The sequence below is a fragment of the Epargyreus clarus genome, unplaced genomic scaffold, assembly GCF_041222505.1.
Source record: "Epargyreus clarus isolate Ecla_fem2 unplaced genomic scaffold, WU_Ecla_fem_2.2 ptg000027l, whole genome shotgun sequence".
Lineage (NCBI taxonomy): Eukaryota > Metazoa > Arthropoda > Insecta > Lepidoptera > Hesperiidae > Epargyreus > Epargyreus clarus.
The window spans coordinates 7,842,692-7,860,293 of record NW_027332234.1 but is presented as its reverse complement, the minus strand read 5'-3'; the positions used below and the strand labels follow the sequence as shown (position 1 = coordinate 7,860,293).

The 17,602-nt window shown below is 34.0% G+C and overlaps 3 protein-coding genes across 4 annotated transcripts; 1 reads left to right on the top strand and 2 right to left on the bottom strand.

The window, feature by feature from the left end:
• Positions 1 to 2,142: 2,142 nt before the first annotated feature.
• Positions 2,143 to 12,398, bottom strand: Faf2 (Fas-associated factor 2). Its single transcript, XM_073088473.1, has 7 exons — positions 12,058 to 12,398; positions 11,252 to 11,501; positions 10,816 to 10,999; positions 9,846 to 10,115; positions 9,113 to 9,287; positions 7,564 to 7,701; positions 2,143 to 6,466 (listed from the first exon to the last, which is right to left on the bottom strand). Exons 1-7 carry the CDS (start codon positions 12,190 to 12,192, stop codon positions 6,308 to 6,310), a joined length of 1,311 nt encoding a protein of 436 aa, XP_072944574.1. The 5' UTR covers positions 12,193 to 12,398; the 3' UTR covers positions 2,143 to 6,307.
• A 503-nt stretch (positions 12,399 to 12,901) lies between these two features.
• On the bottom strand, positions 12,902 to 14,284 carry LOC140753995 (uncharacterized). Its single transcript, XM_073088889.1, has 4 exons — positions 13,969 to 14,284; positions 13,712 to 13,880; positions 13,241 to 13,438; positions 12,902 to 13,094 (listed from the first exon to the last, which is right to left on the bottom strand). The coding sequence occupies exons 1-4, from the start codon at positions 14,139 to 14,141 to the stop codon at positions 12,945 to 12,947; spliced, it is 690 nt and encodes a 229-aa protein (XP_072944990.1). The 5' UTR covers positions 14,142 to 14,284; the 3' UTR covers positions 12,902 to 12,944.
• A 520-nt stretch (positions 14,285 to 14,804) lies between these two features.
• Positions 14,805 to 17,593, top strand: LOC140753705 (homologous recombination OB-fold protein). Of its 2 annotated transcripts, none has more exons than XM_073088467.1 (5): positions 14,805 to 14,998; positions 15,123 to 15,494; positions 16,287 to 16,518; positions 16,883 to 17,152; positions 17,434 to 17,593. In XM_073088467.1, exons 1-5 carry the CDS (start codon positions 14,972 to 14,974, stop codon positions 17,514 to 17,516), a joined length of 984 nt encoding a protein of 327 aa, XP_072944568.1. In that variant the 5' UTR covers positions 14,805 to 14,971; the 3' UTR covers positions 17,517 to 17,593. The 2 variants fall into 2 exon arrangements, with proteins under 2 accessions (XP_072944568.1, XP_072944567.1); XM_073088466.1 differs by having other exon boundaries at positions 15,111 to 15,494.
• The last annotated feature ends 9 nt before the right edge of the window (positions 17,594 to 17,602 follow it).

The window sequence follows — 17,602 nt, the reverse complement described above, 5'->3', positions numbered from 1 at the left end:
CTATCCTCTCCTTTCGAATGCCGCCAGGCTCAAAATGAGTAACTAAATAATATAATAAAATCAGGGCCGGATTTAGAGGTCTAGAGGCCTTAAATTTCCGAATAAAATGAAAATTTTTTTCAGTTGAGTTTTTCAATAAATATTTTATTGTGAAACGCAGGTAGATTCTTCTAGTATTCATGTTTGTACAAAGTACTGTAGATAAAGGTAAAACAGCGAAAAAAAATATCAAAGGAAAAGCTATATTTCTTTACTAGTGTTTACAAGTCGGAATTTTAAAAAAATCCGACGTCTCTATTGTGGGGGCCTTTTGTGGAAGCCCCGGGGCGGCCGCCCCGGTTGCCCTCCCGTAAATCCGGCCCTGAATAAAATAAAAATCTAGTGGACAAAAAATAAGGCCACCTATTAAATTCGATTGTAGTAGCTGTAGTAACTGTAGTACAAAAAACAATTGAATTATGAATTCCTTATTTATTCTTAACTGAAATAACGCATTTTTAAGTTAAACCATTTTCTTAGCATACACGAGAAAAAGCAAAATAAGAAAAGCAGAGAAAAAAAATGGCCTAGGTTTTTGTCCATTACTATATATTTTAAAAGTAACTCCTTACTTACCTAATTTCAACCACATTGACTACGTCTATGTACTTGGTAATTTCATAGTTTATTAGTATTCCATCCAATTAGATTCCGAATTACTTAACAATCTTTTAAAATTCTAATATCAACCTATAAAGATAATTAACTGTCCTATTAACTGTTATGAATATTCAATTACTTCTTTATGCTATATTTTGGATACCTACTTATATAAATACTTTTCTCGTAGTCGTCATTTTTGAAAAACTTTGAACATACTTCTGTGTATTTCAAATATATTCAGCGCCTCTTGTGTAAACTATATTTTTTTTATTAACATGATGATAAATATAAAGCAACATTACCTACTTACGAACAATACGCCGAATAATGACAAGTATGTGAACGACTCACACACATACAAATGCATAACCTTTGGTCCTCGCCAATAATTCGTAAATAATGTACGCGCCTATTTGTCTGTATTCGGCGTGTAACTAAATATTGCATTACGTATTTGGTCCTCTTTACTCGTTTCTAAATTTCGCCATTAGGGGAGCATAATTATCATTTAGAAAATCGGATTCCAAAATTTTAACACTTCAATAAACTCCTTACTTAAAAACCTGTTATAACTGTGAACTTATTCGAATGAGCTTGTAAAAGTATACCTTATTATAGTCCGCGCCAAGCTGCTAGTCCGCTCTGAAGTTGCGAGCAGGTGTAGTCAATTTGCTATGGGGACGAGATTCATTTCTATATTCAGAGCGGACTATATAGCAGTTTTACGCGGACTATATGATTTCGTTTACAATATAATAAAGAGCAGTAATCAACGCTAGTTTCCATGATACATATAGAATAGTAATATTTTATTTACAATAGAAACTAAGTTTTAAAAATGGTTTGTGATTTTTAGGGTACCTATTCGTATTTTGTAAAATAAATTCGGATTTTATAAGTCGGAGTTCGTATGTTACCGAATATTTGGATTTTAATGTAATTTTGTGTCAGTGTAAAATAATATAAAGTGCCTACATTCCAGGTGAGAGATGTATTAGTTTTTGTTGTGCATCCTATTGTTTTATATTAATTACATAATTTTAAAACATTTCGTTTTTTATTGCAGATTGCTTTCCTACCATCAATATTATTCACTAAATTCTATACTTATTTTTACTTTTGAATAATTTGGTATGAACTTAAAACGTTACATACTAATCCCTACCTACGGCTATAACTCCAGAAAATGCTGCAGGTATTCAGAAATACTTATACTCGCATGTCTACGTATATGTGGTCTTCCCCTTTTATTATATTTATCCCTGACGAATAGGCAGACGGACTGCCTGATGGACGGCAACTAGCAATCAACGTCGCCTATGGACGTTGGCTTTGAAAAAGAGCTATTTTTTTCCTTGAAGAGCCCCATGTCTTTTCGCTCCGGGAATACCTCGGGATAAAATTCGTTAATTTCTTAATCTCATTCATTTAATGTGTTTTCCTTTCTGCTGTCCATTTCATTTTTAACATACGAAAATAATAAATAATAAAACAACTATATGTAAGGAACATCATTATATTACAACAAAACATAATATATTACACATTCTGTCTTCCAAGTAAATGCTTGCACAGTCACTGTCTCGACACAGCACCTTTGGTGTTTCCACAGCTACAACACTCCACAACGACCAATATCACAAAATGAAACAAGCTGAATGTGCACTAAGCGAAAGCAAACTTAAAATGTAAATAACCTTAATATAACCATCCTCGATTACCTACTAACTTATTGACAACCAACTTATATTAATATGGGTCGAAGTGAAAGTGAGAAAGGGGAAATTTAATGTACATTTTTAGGGCAATTATGACTTTAATGAAATAGACATAGAAATGATATCCTTAATAATTAATGTGTAAAATTAAAGATCTATTTCTTATCACGGGCGCAGGTAATACACGCACGCGGACATAAAACCACGTGACATGAAAAAGTCCTTAATACAGCCGAAATAAGAATATATAATAATATTTTTATTAAAACATCATAATTCATATATTGTTTATGAATAATCCGTTAAAAAATGTAATTACAAACGGGTAATTCGTTTTTGATTACATGTTTTAACCACGTGGCCAGTTTAAATGGTTACATAATAAAATCAATTAACAAAGTTAAGTATCTCACTTTAACTTCAACCCTGTGAATATAACTATAATGTCAAAATATTTTTAGAATATCTGCACAGATGAGTGTAGTACTCAAATAAGAACCAATAATAATATGTTTAAGTGTAGATACTGACTGAGAGCATTTATATGTAATATAATAATTTTAGTTTTATTTTGAGTATTAAATTACTTTCGCGCTAACTGATTTATGATACTGACAGATTTTTTAACGATCTTTTATATAAACTCGAGATAACGTAATAATATCGTGTATAACACATAAATGTGTGCACTATGATGATCAACGTTAATTATAATAACATTTAGATACTCGCCAAGCACAGAGTACAAAAATATATGTACGTGATCGCGAGTTATATATTTTAAATAGTATACAATACTCAGGTTACTTCTTAGCGTACAGTCATAATATTACACATGTATGCTTTCTGTCAGCACCATTACCTTTATTAAGAACTTTTTCCATTGACATGTCCGGCACAGTTAAAGTCGGACAAAAAAATGACAATTTTGTACAAAAAATGTCATATATTTAATGTGGAATGCGACCGATTGTTGCGTACATTTTAGTACACTGGACATTTTGCAGGTTTAGATAAATTCTGTGAAGACATTTTTTACATTGATTACATACTGAAGTTAACTTAAAAGCCATGGACTTAACGCTTCAACAAGATTTCAAACAAACATTAATATCAAGTAATGAAGTGTCGGTAATAATATCAATTCCACAGTGTAATCTTAAATTAAGTATGTCAATATTTTTTAATAGTTTTGTAGATTTTATACATGAAATACTTGCATATTTCATGAATATTTAGTTTCTGGACAGATTGAAAATTTATCCACGTTACCATACGACTTCATATTTTTATATGTATTTTAATATGATCTAGTAAAATAATATGATACCACTACGACAATGCTAAGATCACTTGTATTAAAGTAGTAGTGGTGTTCATTGCCATGTATACCGGTAATTCTATTAAATCAGTCAATTAGAAAAGTCGCTACCCCTGATGTCCAAGGCTGACCACCAATTGGCTACATCGCGTGATCCATTGTTGCTACCATCATGTCGTTTAAGCTACTGAACTGATGCCGCTATGTTTGAACAGCTTATGACTGGCACATGTATGATTTAATTCGAAAAATGTCAACAGTCGATATTTATTTTTACAACGCTTTTATCAGCTTGACCTGTATGTATCTATGTAACGGAATCTATGAACACGATTTTTACCCGCTTTGAATGGTCCGAATAATTTTAAATTTTGAACACTTATCAAGAACAGATGACAATACACGATTTTAATAATTTTGTCCTATTCTCCTCAGGATCGTCAGGATTAACGAATTTCCTTGTGCGATTTTAGGCGTGGTTTTTAGTTTGTAGTAGTTTACCAATGATCGAGATTTTAATATTAATAAAGGATATCAAACGCTAAAGCGATACAAACCAATCGGCGGCCACCTTAAATTTGGACACTTCCATAATTGTATTCATATAAATGTACCGCATAAATGTAGACTGGGCGCACAATAATATCAATAATACTCTTTACACTGATTGGCACATGGACTAAAAATACCATCTGCACACTTCTTCAAAACATATATTTACTTACGCAGCATGTACTAAGAACATTATCAACAAACTGTTCTCTTTTAAAATGAGTTATTTCCTTTTCCTTATTTTCCTTTTAATTAAAAGCCCCAAAAAGATATTTTAATCAAAAAAGTTTATTTACCTTTTAACTCACAAATTCACTTCGATCTATATACATTTTAACCAAATACTCACAAAATAATTTGACTTCACAGAAAACTTGATACGTAAAGTTTCGTTTTCAATATATCCTAAGCACATAAAATATAATGAACGCCACATTCATTTTATTCTACCACCATACAAACAAAACCCTATCATAAATTGTAGCGTTTGCTTAAAAGACTCGCTTAACATAACCAATTATAGTGAGTCATAATTTTCTCGAACAAATACACATTTCAAATGCACAGATTTGAAACATGAAAATTATTATGATTTAAAACTGCCCCAAGTTCTGTATGTGTAATTGTGAAGCCGCAATAAGTCCATATTTGCGCAAAAAAATGCCGCTTTTAAATTTCCTTTAACATATTTTTAATAATAATTGTGACAGTACAAAATTTTCTATTACGCGCCAAATACAAGTTTGAAATTATAGAGTACGTAAAACTATAGAGTAAAAGAGCAAGTGGCGGCTTCGCCATTCGCGTTCATAAATACCTTATGTTAACCATATTTTAAATTATATCAATAAATTGTTCGGCGACTATAAAATAACGAATCCCTCTCGTTTTGAAAATGGTTCACACAATTTTTGAAACATTTTTTGTATTTCATAACATATTGTTTTTGTAATACATTATGTTTTTTATATTCGATTCTATTAGTTATTAATTGAATCATATTATTAATTAAAGTTCAATCACCCGAGAATTAAAAATATCCCCTGTGCTTTAAAAATAAGATAAAATGCTTTTTACTTTTTTAGAAACCAAATGTATAGTAATTATAGTAGTTTGATTCTATTCAGTATATAAAGTTATAAGAACAACATGACCATATACACACATTTATTACACAGCTATTGTAAATGACACCGATATATTACATCTTTTCGTTCAAACATTGATGTTTTATGACACAAATTCAGAATGGAACACCAATATACTATTTCTAGTATTCTACGGATGCGATACAAACACCAATTTTATAATCCTAGCTAAATTAATTGAAATACACTTTCCACGGTACTTATACTTACCAGCTTATCATTGATATTTGTTACATCATCATACAGATCCAATTTTGTATGTTAAAATAATTTAAAAATCATTGCATCGCCAACATCAAACTGTAGAATCCTTTATTCACATAGCTACAACAAAATCGCACGACAATACTTTGCAGTACTTATTTACTTTGGACTGTCAGGCGTAAGAACCATACATAAATTACGTCACACATTTTTTTTTTTTTTTATTTTTGAGCCTTCCCAATCTGTCTTTGGTGTGACATCACATATTATATTCAAATTTTATACATTGAAATGATGAAACGAAAAACAACAGTTAAATTTTGTTTCAAAGTTTACAAGGTTTACAACAAACAAAGTATAATCAACGAACTATAAACCCAACTCTGTAACTATTTGTATTTTTGAAAGATACAAAACTTAATCATCTTGTTTCCATGGCCTAACAATTTTAATAAATCAAGTTTTTCACAATTACAATTTAACTAAATTAATACTTAAAAATTTGACATGTGACGTCACGAGGCTTGACTCCTCCCACCGCTTATTACAAACGTCACAACTTCATAACCTAACCTCTTCCCTTAACCTGTGACGTAATTTACAGACAACCGCATAGAAACAGAAAGACCATACAACCGCTCGCCCAACCCTCAATCCGTATCGTAACATTTACATCGAAATAAGTTATCCTAACATAATCTAGACGTTACTTAAGTGTATTATTATGCATTAATGTCATTGACAAAGAGTACGTCGCGGTCTTTAAGACCCACTTCGAGCAGGCTAGCGCTACCCCGCGCGATGGTACGCTTGGGGAAGTTTGTGGTAATCTCGAACTCCTCTGGTGATTGTGGGTGACTGAACACGAAATCATACAAGTCCTGCAAGAAATAAGATACTGATGAAATAAGATAAAATTGTCGATAATAAAAAAGTTATAATATGTTCCTTATTGAATGATGAAATTCAGCGAGATGCTTAGGATCCAACAGAATACCTAGCTTAGAAGTGGAAAGGCATGCAATAATATACTCGTAGTTAACTCTAGAGTAAAGTTAACTAGTTGTACAGAAAATAGTACATTGTGAAAAATATTTTTCTCGTACATTTTTTTTTACTTAGACAAAAGGATTTTGAATAAATTAGTATGTGTGATACTTGTTTAGAAGAGTGAAATCAGTTACACGATTATGTGCAATGTGAGTTTAGTAGTGTGAGGAACATGTTGCCTAGTGCAGTAGAGTCCACCACTGTCATTACGCAGTGTGTGTGGCTAGTAGAGCGTAAATAAGTAACAACTAAATAAATACTACGTGGGGCTTAGTTACATGCGGCTATATGCGATAGAAGCAGTGACAGCCTAGTGGTTAAGAAACTCGGCCTCCCGATCGAGGAGTCCGAGGTTCAAATCCCAGGCACGCACCTCTGATTTTTCAAAGTTATGTGCGTATTAGAAATTAATTATCACTTGCTAAACGGTGAAGGAAAACGTCGTGAGGAAACCTGCATACCTGAGAGATTTATAAAAAAAATCTCCAAAGTATGTGAAATCACCAATACGCACTTGGCCAGCGCGGTGGACTATGGCCTAATCCTTCTCACTATGAGAGGAGACCTGTGCCCAGCAGTGGGACAGTAATGGGTTGTTGGTGATATGTGATGGATCTACCATAAAGTATGGAGTATGACGTCATCAGTGCATATTTGCGTGGTGTGACCATAGATTAGTAAAGATTACTCACTCCTAACAAGAAAATGTACCCAGTTTTGAGAATTGAAATAGTTGCGTAAAAAAGTTTTGCCACGTCTCCGTGCTAATATGTCCCTAAAATATTTGAAATAATTATTTAATTATTACGTAAATTACGCAGTATTAGTTATTTATTCGTAGATTTTCTCTAAAAAAAATGCTTTTATTTGTATCTTTACTAATCTATGGGTGTGATCAGTAGAGGTGCGTGCATTGTGCAGCGTGTACCTGCGTGGTGTGCGCGAGCAGGAAGCGGCGCGTGAGGCGGTCGCCGGCGGGCAGGCGGATGAGCAGCGCCACCGCGCTCGGGCCCGCCGCCGGCTCGCGCGGCAGCCGCGCGCCGCGCGCCGTGCGCGCCTCCGCCACCTGATCACAAACATATACAAATACTAGTGTTGCCCGCAGCTTCGCCCGCCTTTTAAAGAAATAACATGACATACATAAAACGGAAAATTTGTACCTGCATTGGAATGACAGTGGTGCCATCTGTCGAAAATTGGTCTTACCAACTCCCAAACCCTCGTGGGCTCTTGGACAACAACTTTGCTAAAGATCATCACTTGATCAAATGCATAGTTTCCGATTCTATAACTACTTACGAATTAAAAAATAATTTTCCCATGGACTAAATTGTGAATCTAAACCATTCTCAAGTCCCCTTGAACACACACAACAAATTTCATCAAAATCAGTCCAGTCGTTTAGGAGGAGTTCAGTGACATACACACGCACATAAGAAATATATATATATATAAAGATAACTAGCTTCATATTATACAAATAGGCATAGATAAAACATTCAAGTATATTTCTTTATTTTGTTTGTCAAGCGTGTCGTTTGTTTTTGTATGTTTTGAAGGTGAATCCTTTGTGGTTCGACTCCTTTGCCAGCGGCACCACCGTCGAACCTATTTCTGCCTAATAACAGCAATGTTAGGCATTTCTGTGCTCTGGTTTGAAGGATGTGGTGAGGGAGACATTATATTCTAGCTTAGTCCTCAATGGGAGCGGCGCGTCTATTGCCGATCTCAAATAGGAATCTAATCATATTTGGAGTAGATCACAGATATCCATGGGCAACAGTAGCCACTTACCATCAGGTGGACTGCAGGCTCGTCTGCTGCTCTTATATTATAAAAAAAAAATAGATAAAACAGCTAAATATATTTTTTCCATTTGTTAGTTAACCGGTTTTCTTTGTCTTTATTTTTCTTATATATTACTAATGGATTGGTGTATTCAAACTCGTCCCAAATAATCGTCCATTATCTGCGAGATTAACGTTTTCTAGCACAAACCATAGGATGAATGTATTTTGAACTGCTGTGGTTACAATTAATTGTTCGGCAAGTTACGCAGTGGACTGTTCGTGTGTATCTAATTGCTGCCTCCTTCTTTCGTCTCAACTCCTGCTCACAACACATAAAATCCCCCTACTCGCTTCTTCTAATAGTCTGACGTTAATTACACCGCATACTCTTCATCCTATTAAGCGCCGTTACCTTACATTGCACTCTAAAAATATAACAGTAGAATCCCATCCTATATATATTAGGGAGTGACTAAATTTTATATTTATTACTATGTAAATTTAAGACACTTGCTGAGTACAGACGAATAACCACAAATACATATATGTAAAAATCTAGTCGACTATATTCGGTATTCGCTACGAACACTCGTCCGATCTCCACGCTGTATCTGTTTTACTCGTCAATATTCGTGCGCGGCGTTCACACGTTCGTCAACATTCGTCGCAATGTTCGCGAGTGCGCACCTCCTCCTTGCGGCGCTCCTCCTGCTCGCGGCGCTGCAGGTCCTCGTGCTCGCGCTGAGCGCGCGCGGCGCGGTCGGCCGCCCGCCGCCGCTCCTTCTCCTGGTCCGCCGCCAGCGACTCCGCGTACGCCTCGTCCTGCGCCGCGCGGAGACGCGCCGTCACCTCGCGCTCCACTCTGCGAATGGATAGCGTGTTTATTGATAGACTATTTACCCGAACTTTGCCTACTTAAGTAATGTAGAAATTGTCAATATCAATCTTCGATAGGCTAAACATGGCATAGGTTAATAACAAGCACAAATAGAACATGAATGATGTAATTTTACATCTCAGTTCAAAGTGGTAATTTAGGAAACTTATTATAGTAAATGCTGCTATAATATGATGTGAAGATTAAACAGTGATATAAGGCAGAAAGATTGATGTGAGGTGTTGCAACAAAATTCCCACACTATGTTTTCTTTTCAACTGATGTATTATGTATCTTTCTGTCTATGAACAGGTAATACAAGACTAATATTTTACCCCTGTTACTATTTTCATTTAATTCACATTACATGTAACCTATCTTTTAAAATCTTACTTACTTTATATGAGATATTATAATATTATTATTCAGACACACCATTAATATTATAACAATATAGAATATTAACAGTCACCATTAGATACAAGGCCTAAATATAGAACAATATTTGGTATAAAACATTCTTGACTATATAATCAATCTCACCTGTCAGCCCTAGCTGCAGCGAGATGCGGCTCATTATCAGTGACGACACGCCTCAGCCGTTGCAGCAGTTGTTGTCCGGAGCACGCGCCCTCAGACCTCGCCACCACCGTCATGCGGTGGTCGCGCACACACACCACGCACAGCAGGGGGTAACGACGACCACCCACCGATTGCGCTACCCTCCACCCTTCGGATGAGTCCACAGAACAACCCCAGAAGAGGGCGTGTGTGTTTATGTACTGGATTACCTCTGGGTCTGCTAGCGTTGTCCTGGAAATGGTTATAACAATAGATTATATGGTTTATGGATTGATAACTGTGTTTAATGAAATATTAACTATTTAAATGCACATAATTGAAATGGTGACATAACTTTTTACTATAAATCTTTAGCAGCATCAACTCCACACCTAATTCCGAATTAACAACAGGATAACTGTGGTCTGAAAAGTGTGATAAAGTTGCTTCAATATTTGAGGGCTCCTGTCTTAGTTCTTAATAGTATCAATGCATCTGTGGTTGTATTCACTTAATACCACCGTTATAAATAAAACTTAGTAAGTGTACAACCAGCAATTATTATAAAGACAAAAACTGCTTACTATATAGCCTACTAGCTGACGCGGCAAAGTTTGTACCGGCCTCAAAATCTATTTATCAAATATATTTCATATAAAATATAGCCTATGTTACTCGTGGAAAATGTAGCTTTCGAATGGTGAAAGAATTTTTAAAATCGGTCCAGTAGTTTTCAAGCCTATTCATTACAATTAAACTAACAAACAAAGTTTTCCTCTTTATAATTTCATTCAGTCATTTAGACGAATCCAACAACACCTCATATGTTAAAATCTGTCAAACCGTCAAACCTGCACTGTAGCACCTGACAAAGGATGAGACATATGTACGTAAATACGCTCAAGAAACATTACCCATCGCAATCATGAAAAATATACATAACATCACTCACCTGCAGAAGTTTTGAGTCTCAGTTGCGGATTCTGAATGCAGATATACAATAAGGAATCTCAGTTCATTCTTGGCGTCATTGAGGGCTTGTGCATACGTGCCCTGGTAGAACACGGGATGGGGGGTGTATCTTGCTGTGTAACTGTTTATGAAACCCATCACGTCCCCTAAAGGGTCTGTCACCACTAAAAAGAAATAAAATTAAATAGAATTGCGATTAATGATCGAACTTTTATATTTTGTGGAATAATAGCTGTGGAAACCATTAATGGTATTAAAACTTTCAAGTGAAGCACTGGTGTGTTCTGGTTTGAAGGATGTAGCCAAACTTAGGTTGGTTGCTAATCTTATCTACAAATGTCTATGGGTGGTAGTAGCGCTGGAATGCAAGCTACTTCATTATTGTCATTATAAAAGAAACATAAAAGACAACTTACGTCTTCTCTCATCATTCCTTATGAAGCTTAATAGTAAATTCATTATTGACGATAGTGTGTTATAGCACATTGATACAACAAAGTTGACCACATATCGGAACAGCCCCTGCACGCCTGCCGGTGCTTCTGGGGAGTCATCGGTGAACACTTGTTGTGCTATGTGGTCATGGACCACTGGTGGCGCTCGAGCCTCAGTGGCAAATACTGATGGTCTACCTTCACGAATATTCAGTTGTTCCTGTATTGCTACCTGCAATTTATCATTACGATTATATAGGCTGTTGAAAGAGTAAGCTGCATTTATATGAAGACATGTCAGACAATATAATAACTTTTTTCTTAATTTGTACAAAGGTTTTTATATCTTCTGTAACACGACACGATGGGCTATGTCTGTCAGATTAATATATAGAAAGATACTCAGCCATAACACTTGAATTTATGAGGTTTTCCTATATAAAGTTAGGAAAAGTAACAACATGCATTACTGATGTGTCATATACAGATTCAAGTAAAATAATATAAAGTATTTGACATAGGACATTGAGGAAAAATATGGAAAAAATACGACGTTTTAAAATTATATACATGATTTCCTTTATTTGTGGCTTACCTGAGTAAGTCATTGGCAAAGTCCCATTATTTTTTTAAATTTTAATGCAATTGTATTAAAGCAAATAAACACTAAAATTATTAATACTTTCTCTTTTAATTTATGTCAAAAGCCAACCAGACTACGCGCTAATGCGAATGACCTATAATCCTTACTCAAGCAATACTAATTGATTTATGTAAACGAAAGATACCTCTAAATCCCACTGGTGTCTCTGCAAAACATCTCTGCATACCGACATATCTTCTATGCCTGTTAAGTCTTGGAACTGAAGTATTTTATCAGTTTGGTCATGGGTCAGGCCCATTGCATTGTCCTCAAGATCCATACTTAAGATATTAATACAAGAAAATAATAATCAAACTTCAAAAAATAGGTAGCTCAACCTACGAGGCTACATAAATGTGCTTAAATTATAAGGAATTAACACAAAAAGATAATTAAACAAGGCGAAAGACTACAGTATTTCCCCAAAATCCAATTTCCACACATTATCTGTATGAGTGATGCGAAGTTGACATGTCATGCATGTCATGTCATGTCATTTTTTTATTGCTACAAAAACCAGAGACAACTAACGTTTTTTTGATAATTATTGACAAAGATTAACGTTGAGTTTATGTTGATATCGTAACATAGGTACCTATTTAAAATATGTACGATTTTATAAAAAATTAAAATGAACTTCGCATAGGAAAATATAATAAATTATATTATAGAATCTAGGGAAATTATTAAGTGATAACTGTGAACATGTAGTAAGGCTAACAAAAGTAACAAAGCCATGATATACATACCAGACAATGAATAATAAGTAGTTATAATAACATGATTTTTTTAGTGTTTGATTCCAAATAATTAATTGCGTAATTGTTATAATATTTAAAAATTACTTCAGAGTTAAATATGAAAATAATTTCCTTCAATCTATTAGATACTAGAAGATTAATGAACATAATAACGAAATGATTTACTTATTTTTAACGTTATATGCACAATGACGCAAAATCGTAACATATTAAAAATAAAACAATATAAATACTAAACGCTTTAATGCTATACATAATTTGAAAAGCGTGACTATTTTCCTTTCTTTGGAGGAGGAGGTGGAGGAGCTTTAGGTGGTGCTGGCGGTGGCGGTGGCGGTGGCGGTGGTGGCGGTTCTTCTTCGATAACAGGATCTGGAGGCACTGAAGGATCTTCATCAGGGTTTTCATATAGGTATTCTGCCTAAAAACAACTATACTATTTCATACATAGACAAGCTATACATTTTGATGTAGATTTCGTTAGTTTTATTAATATAAATAATAATATGGTCTTAATGCCATCTTTTGTAAAATGGGAGATGGGGTCGTGGATTCTATTTTCATTACCTGCAGTTTATATAATTCAGGAGCAACACTAAATAAACTCTCAACAAAGTCGTCATAAAATATATTTCCATCGCCTCGCACGTTGGCGTCTCGTAGCATTTCCTGAGTTTCATCTTTATCAAAGATATCTCCATAAGTCGTAACAATAGATTGAAGTTCTTCCATCTCAAAGAAATCCCTCTTTTCTGTATCGAATACCTATAATGTATCATGAAATTATTCTTTGCAAGAGAAATAATTGTCATTAGTTAAACTTATTTTTAATAATAATTATAAACTTTGGTAAGACTAGAGTCTGTAGGCCTGGCTAATCCTAAATAATTAAAACGATTTTGAAAAAACTGTTGTCTAAATATAATATTTATAAATAGATTGGGTCTTATTTACAAAGAATTACTTAAATTGATTTTGATGTCATAAATATTACTTAAATCAATAGATGCCATCATAAAATAACTATATAAAGAAAACCTTGAAAGCTAATTTTAATTCATGCTTGAGGTCTGGTTCAAGTATCCATTTATCTAGCATGTATATAAGTTGGTCTCTTGTGAGCATTTTTGTAACTCCTGCTTTTAATTTCTCTGCTTCCCTCATTATTTCTCCATAACTAGGATAGTGAAAACTTCTTTTATGATACCTAAACATACGAAGACATATTCATACACGTATATTACACATATTACATAAAAACTAAATTATTAGATGATGAATTAGTTATTTTTTACTTTTTTAATCCCAGGAATTGTTTAAGTTGTTCAATAGTGATAATATCAACAGGTTGTTGATTAATTAATAGCAGTGGTTTAGCATTTTCAGTAAACCACTCGTCGATCTCCTCTAATTCTTCTGGTGCAAACCGTGTTTCTATATTTTGTAAAGGATTGAAAGGGTCAAACATTTTATTTTCTACAATGAATTTAAAGTTCACATAAATACCAAAATCTAAAAAAAATATGAAAATACTAAAAGCCTCATGTGCTTTTAATTATGAATATTGACATGAATTAAATATTGTCAAATTCATGTAATATGTAAAATATTATTGTCGGTAAACCAGCTTCATGGGATTTGAACCTAAATAAAGTAAATAAACTTGTCAACGTAGAAGTTGTTGATGCAGCGATTATTAATAAATCTAGCCAAATTTGTATTAATTTTATGAATTTTTCAACCCAAAGACTAAAATCAAAAGATTTTTTATGCTATGATTCAATATTATATTGGGAAGGGTTAATGAGAGCATTAGGAATAATTAGAGATCAAATAAGATTTATTGGGATAAATAGTCCCCGGTGCTATTAATAACTTTGTCGTCAAATTATTATTGTCCCACAGCTGAGACACAGGTCTACTCTCACAGAGAGAACGCTGAGGCCATAGTCCGTATCATATCGTATCAAAAGATATTTTTTTTGGAAAACTTTCAAAACTGAAATATTTTCAAGAACAAAAAAAGGAAGTCAGAACTTCAAAAAATCCAAAATGTCATAGACTGTCACTTAATGTCACTGTCACAAAGACCGAAATATTTGTTTTCTTCTCGACTGTTTTTGAGTTTTCGACTTTTCGAGTTATTCAATTCAAGTGTTGATTTGGATGCGAATTTCTCATCTCAGGCTTTTGTCCCAAGTTGTTTATATGCATTTTCCACTTGAGTTCTTAAAAGTTGTGTGCGTTATTAAATCTTTATGTATGTTATTATAACAATAATCTGATTTATGATCCAAAATGTTCGAATCAGATGACTTTGATCAGGTAAATAGTTCATTTTCGTGTAGTATTATAGACACAGTAAACAGGGTTGAATGTTAAGTTTAACAGGTAAATTAAATACAGTAAACAAAAATTATGCACTTTTTCATTTCAGATTTTATCCCAGCTAGATTTACCTGAACCATGTGATAATTCTGAAACAATTGAGATAAACAATGAGTCGACGATACGGGATGATTCTGAAAGTGCAGACTTTAATACAGAAGTAAAATGTCTATCACAAACAATACCAGCATATAATTGTAAAGAAAACAATGTTAATAGTAAAAATATGATTATACTCAAGAGCACTGAGACTACTGGAATATTAACTGAAGAGAATAAACACATGTCACCTAAACATACAAAGAGGAAATTGATTAATTCTTATTTTGATCACAAAAGTAAAAGAAAATTTCCCGGACCTGCTGGACTATTGAATGGTACATTTGAAGAGTCTAAGGAAGATGATATTTGCCATATGGAGTTACTTTCTCAGGTATAAAATAAAACGTGATTAGTATAAATAAATAAATAATCAACTGTGTTATAGGAACAGTGCAGTAGGAAACAAGTTATGTTTATTAAATATAAACGAAATTGAAAGTTTATGGTCTGTGAGTCATCTAAATAATATATTTGGACACCCTTTTTTATAAGCTAGACAGAGTCTTATACAAGTTGTTAATGATCTTTGTATAGCCCGTGCCAAAGTGCTAGTCTGCTCTGAAGTTCTCGAGTGCAATTACAAGCATAAATTCTGTAGCAAAGGAAGGGCATATGCAGCTATGTATCCGTGGGCGAGAGCAGGCAGCGGATGGGTGCTGGGAGGGGTCCTGGGCTGTCTTCGCCCCGCTAATATCTACAACTTGCTATTTGACACAACTCATTTCTATATTCAGAGTGGACTAGCAGTTTGGCGCAGACTATCTAAATAAATTATTGTAATTTTGAAGGTGGTAGAACCCTTTGTAGTTCGACTTCGGCGGCACCACTGCCACTCCTATTTCTGCCTAATAATAGCAGTGTGAGGTGCTGCTGTGTTCCGTTTTGTAGGGTGTGGTAAGGGAGACATACTTTTCCGAGGCGTTGCAGCTTAGTCCTCAGGGGTAGCGGCGTATTGGTGGCCGACCTCAGGTAGGAATATCTAATTCTATCAGGGGTTGATTACAGATGTCCATGGGCGGCTGTAGCCACTTACCATCAGATGGACTGCATGTTCGTCTGCTACTCCTATATTATAAAAAAAATATATATATTAACAATTATTGATGTTTTGTCCTTTTTACAGGATATAGACTACACACAAAGCTTTTTACACAAAGGTATCTTTGAATCTCCTTTATGGGCGAGACTTTTACAAGATACAAAAGATCTGTATAAAGTGGATACTATTAAGAGTATCAAACAACAGGCTTTGAAAGGCAACTTGAGGCGGAGGAAAGCTGAGGCCATTACAGCCTATGTGGAGAGTGTGGACAGATCTGATATTGATCCACTTATAGTTATAAGAGATACAACAGGTAAGCTATTCCGCAATTGATAATTTTTGATGTGCCAGGTTATTCAAGGCAAAACGTCTTGAGTAATCATACCCCAGTTTTTATTTATATTCCCAAAGGTTTGTAAGGTCCTACAACTCAGTTGTTCAGTATGTCAATTTTTACTAAGATTATAATTCTATTAGTCTATTAGAAATAACAACAGAGTATGCAGTAAAGTTTTTGAATTATTTGGCCTCCCAAAGTTCATCTGTCTGTAAAATGTTCTCCTGAAAAATATTTTGAGCATTTATTGAAAAGCCAAATTACCATTTTATTTCAGTTACTCAAACCTGGTTATACTTTTTTAAGCAAGTCTATATGTATATCCTTTTTTGGTTTGCAGAAAACATAAAGTGCACTTTGCACAGAGATGCTTGGGTAGCTTTCTCACCATATATTGTATCAGAGTGCTGTGCATTAGTGTTACACAGTCCCACTGTGTTGACAACTGGCAGCGCCTTCAAGAAACACTATCTAAATATAACACTGAGCAATATAGCCGCTGTTTACAGTTCAAGTATCATAAAACAAGAGGATGAAACATTTCCCCCTGGTTTTAGCAAGATTTATGAGGAAGATTACACTATTATTAAGAATGAAAAAGAAAATACTGGTAAGAATTTATTTTAAAGCTGCAATGTTACAAGTAACTTTTATATGTGTCACATTTCATTACAAACACCCATAAATATGTATATTTTATTAATTACAGACATTGCATTTGTCAGTGTTGGCTTTCAAACAAAATCATATTTATTCCATACAACATTATTAATATTTACATGTAATTACAAATTGTAAAGAATACTTTTTGTCTGCCTGTCATGGCAGGCCTAATAAACCCTAAAAAAATTCATATGTATGTCTGTCTAATTCATTTGTATTCTTTTTCAGAAGCAAGTACCTCTGCAGAATTATTCGATGATTCTAATCTATTAGATGGATTGGATGGTGCATTTTCAGATGATTTATTTTAACAATACTCATAAGATTTTTTGTAATACTATATTAATCTACGCAGCAAATTTTAGATTACATGTTACAATTATTTTTCTATCTTTGT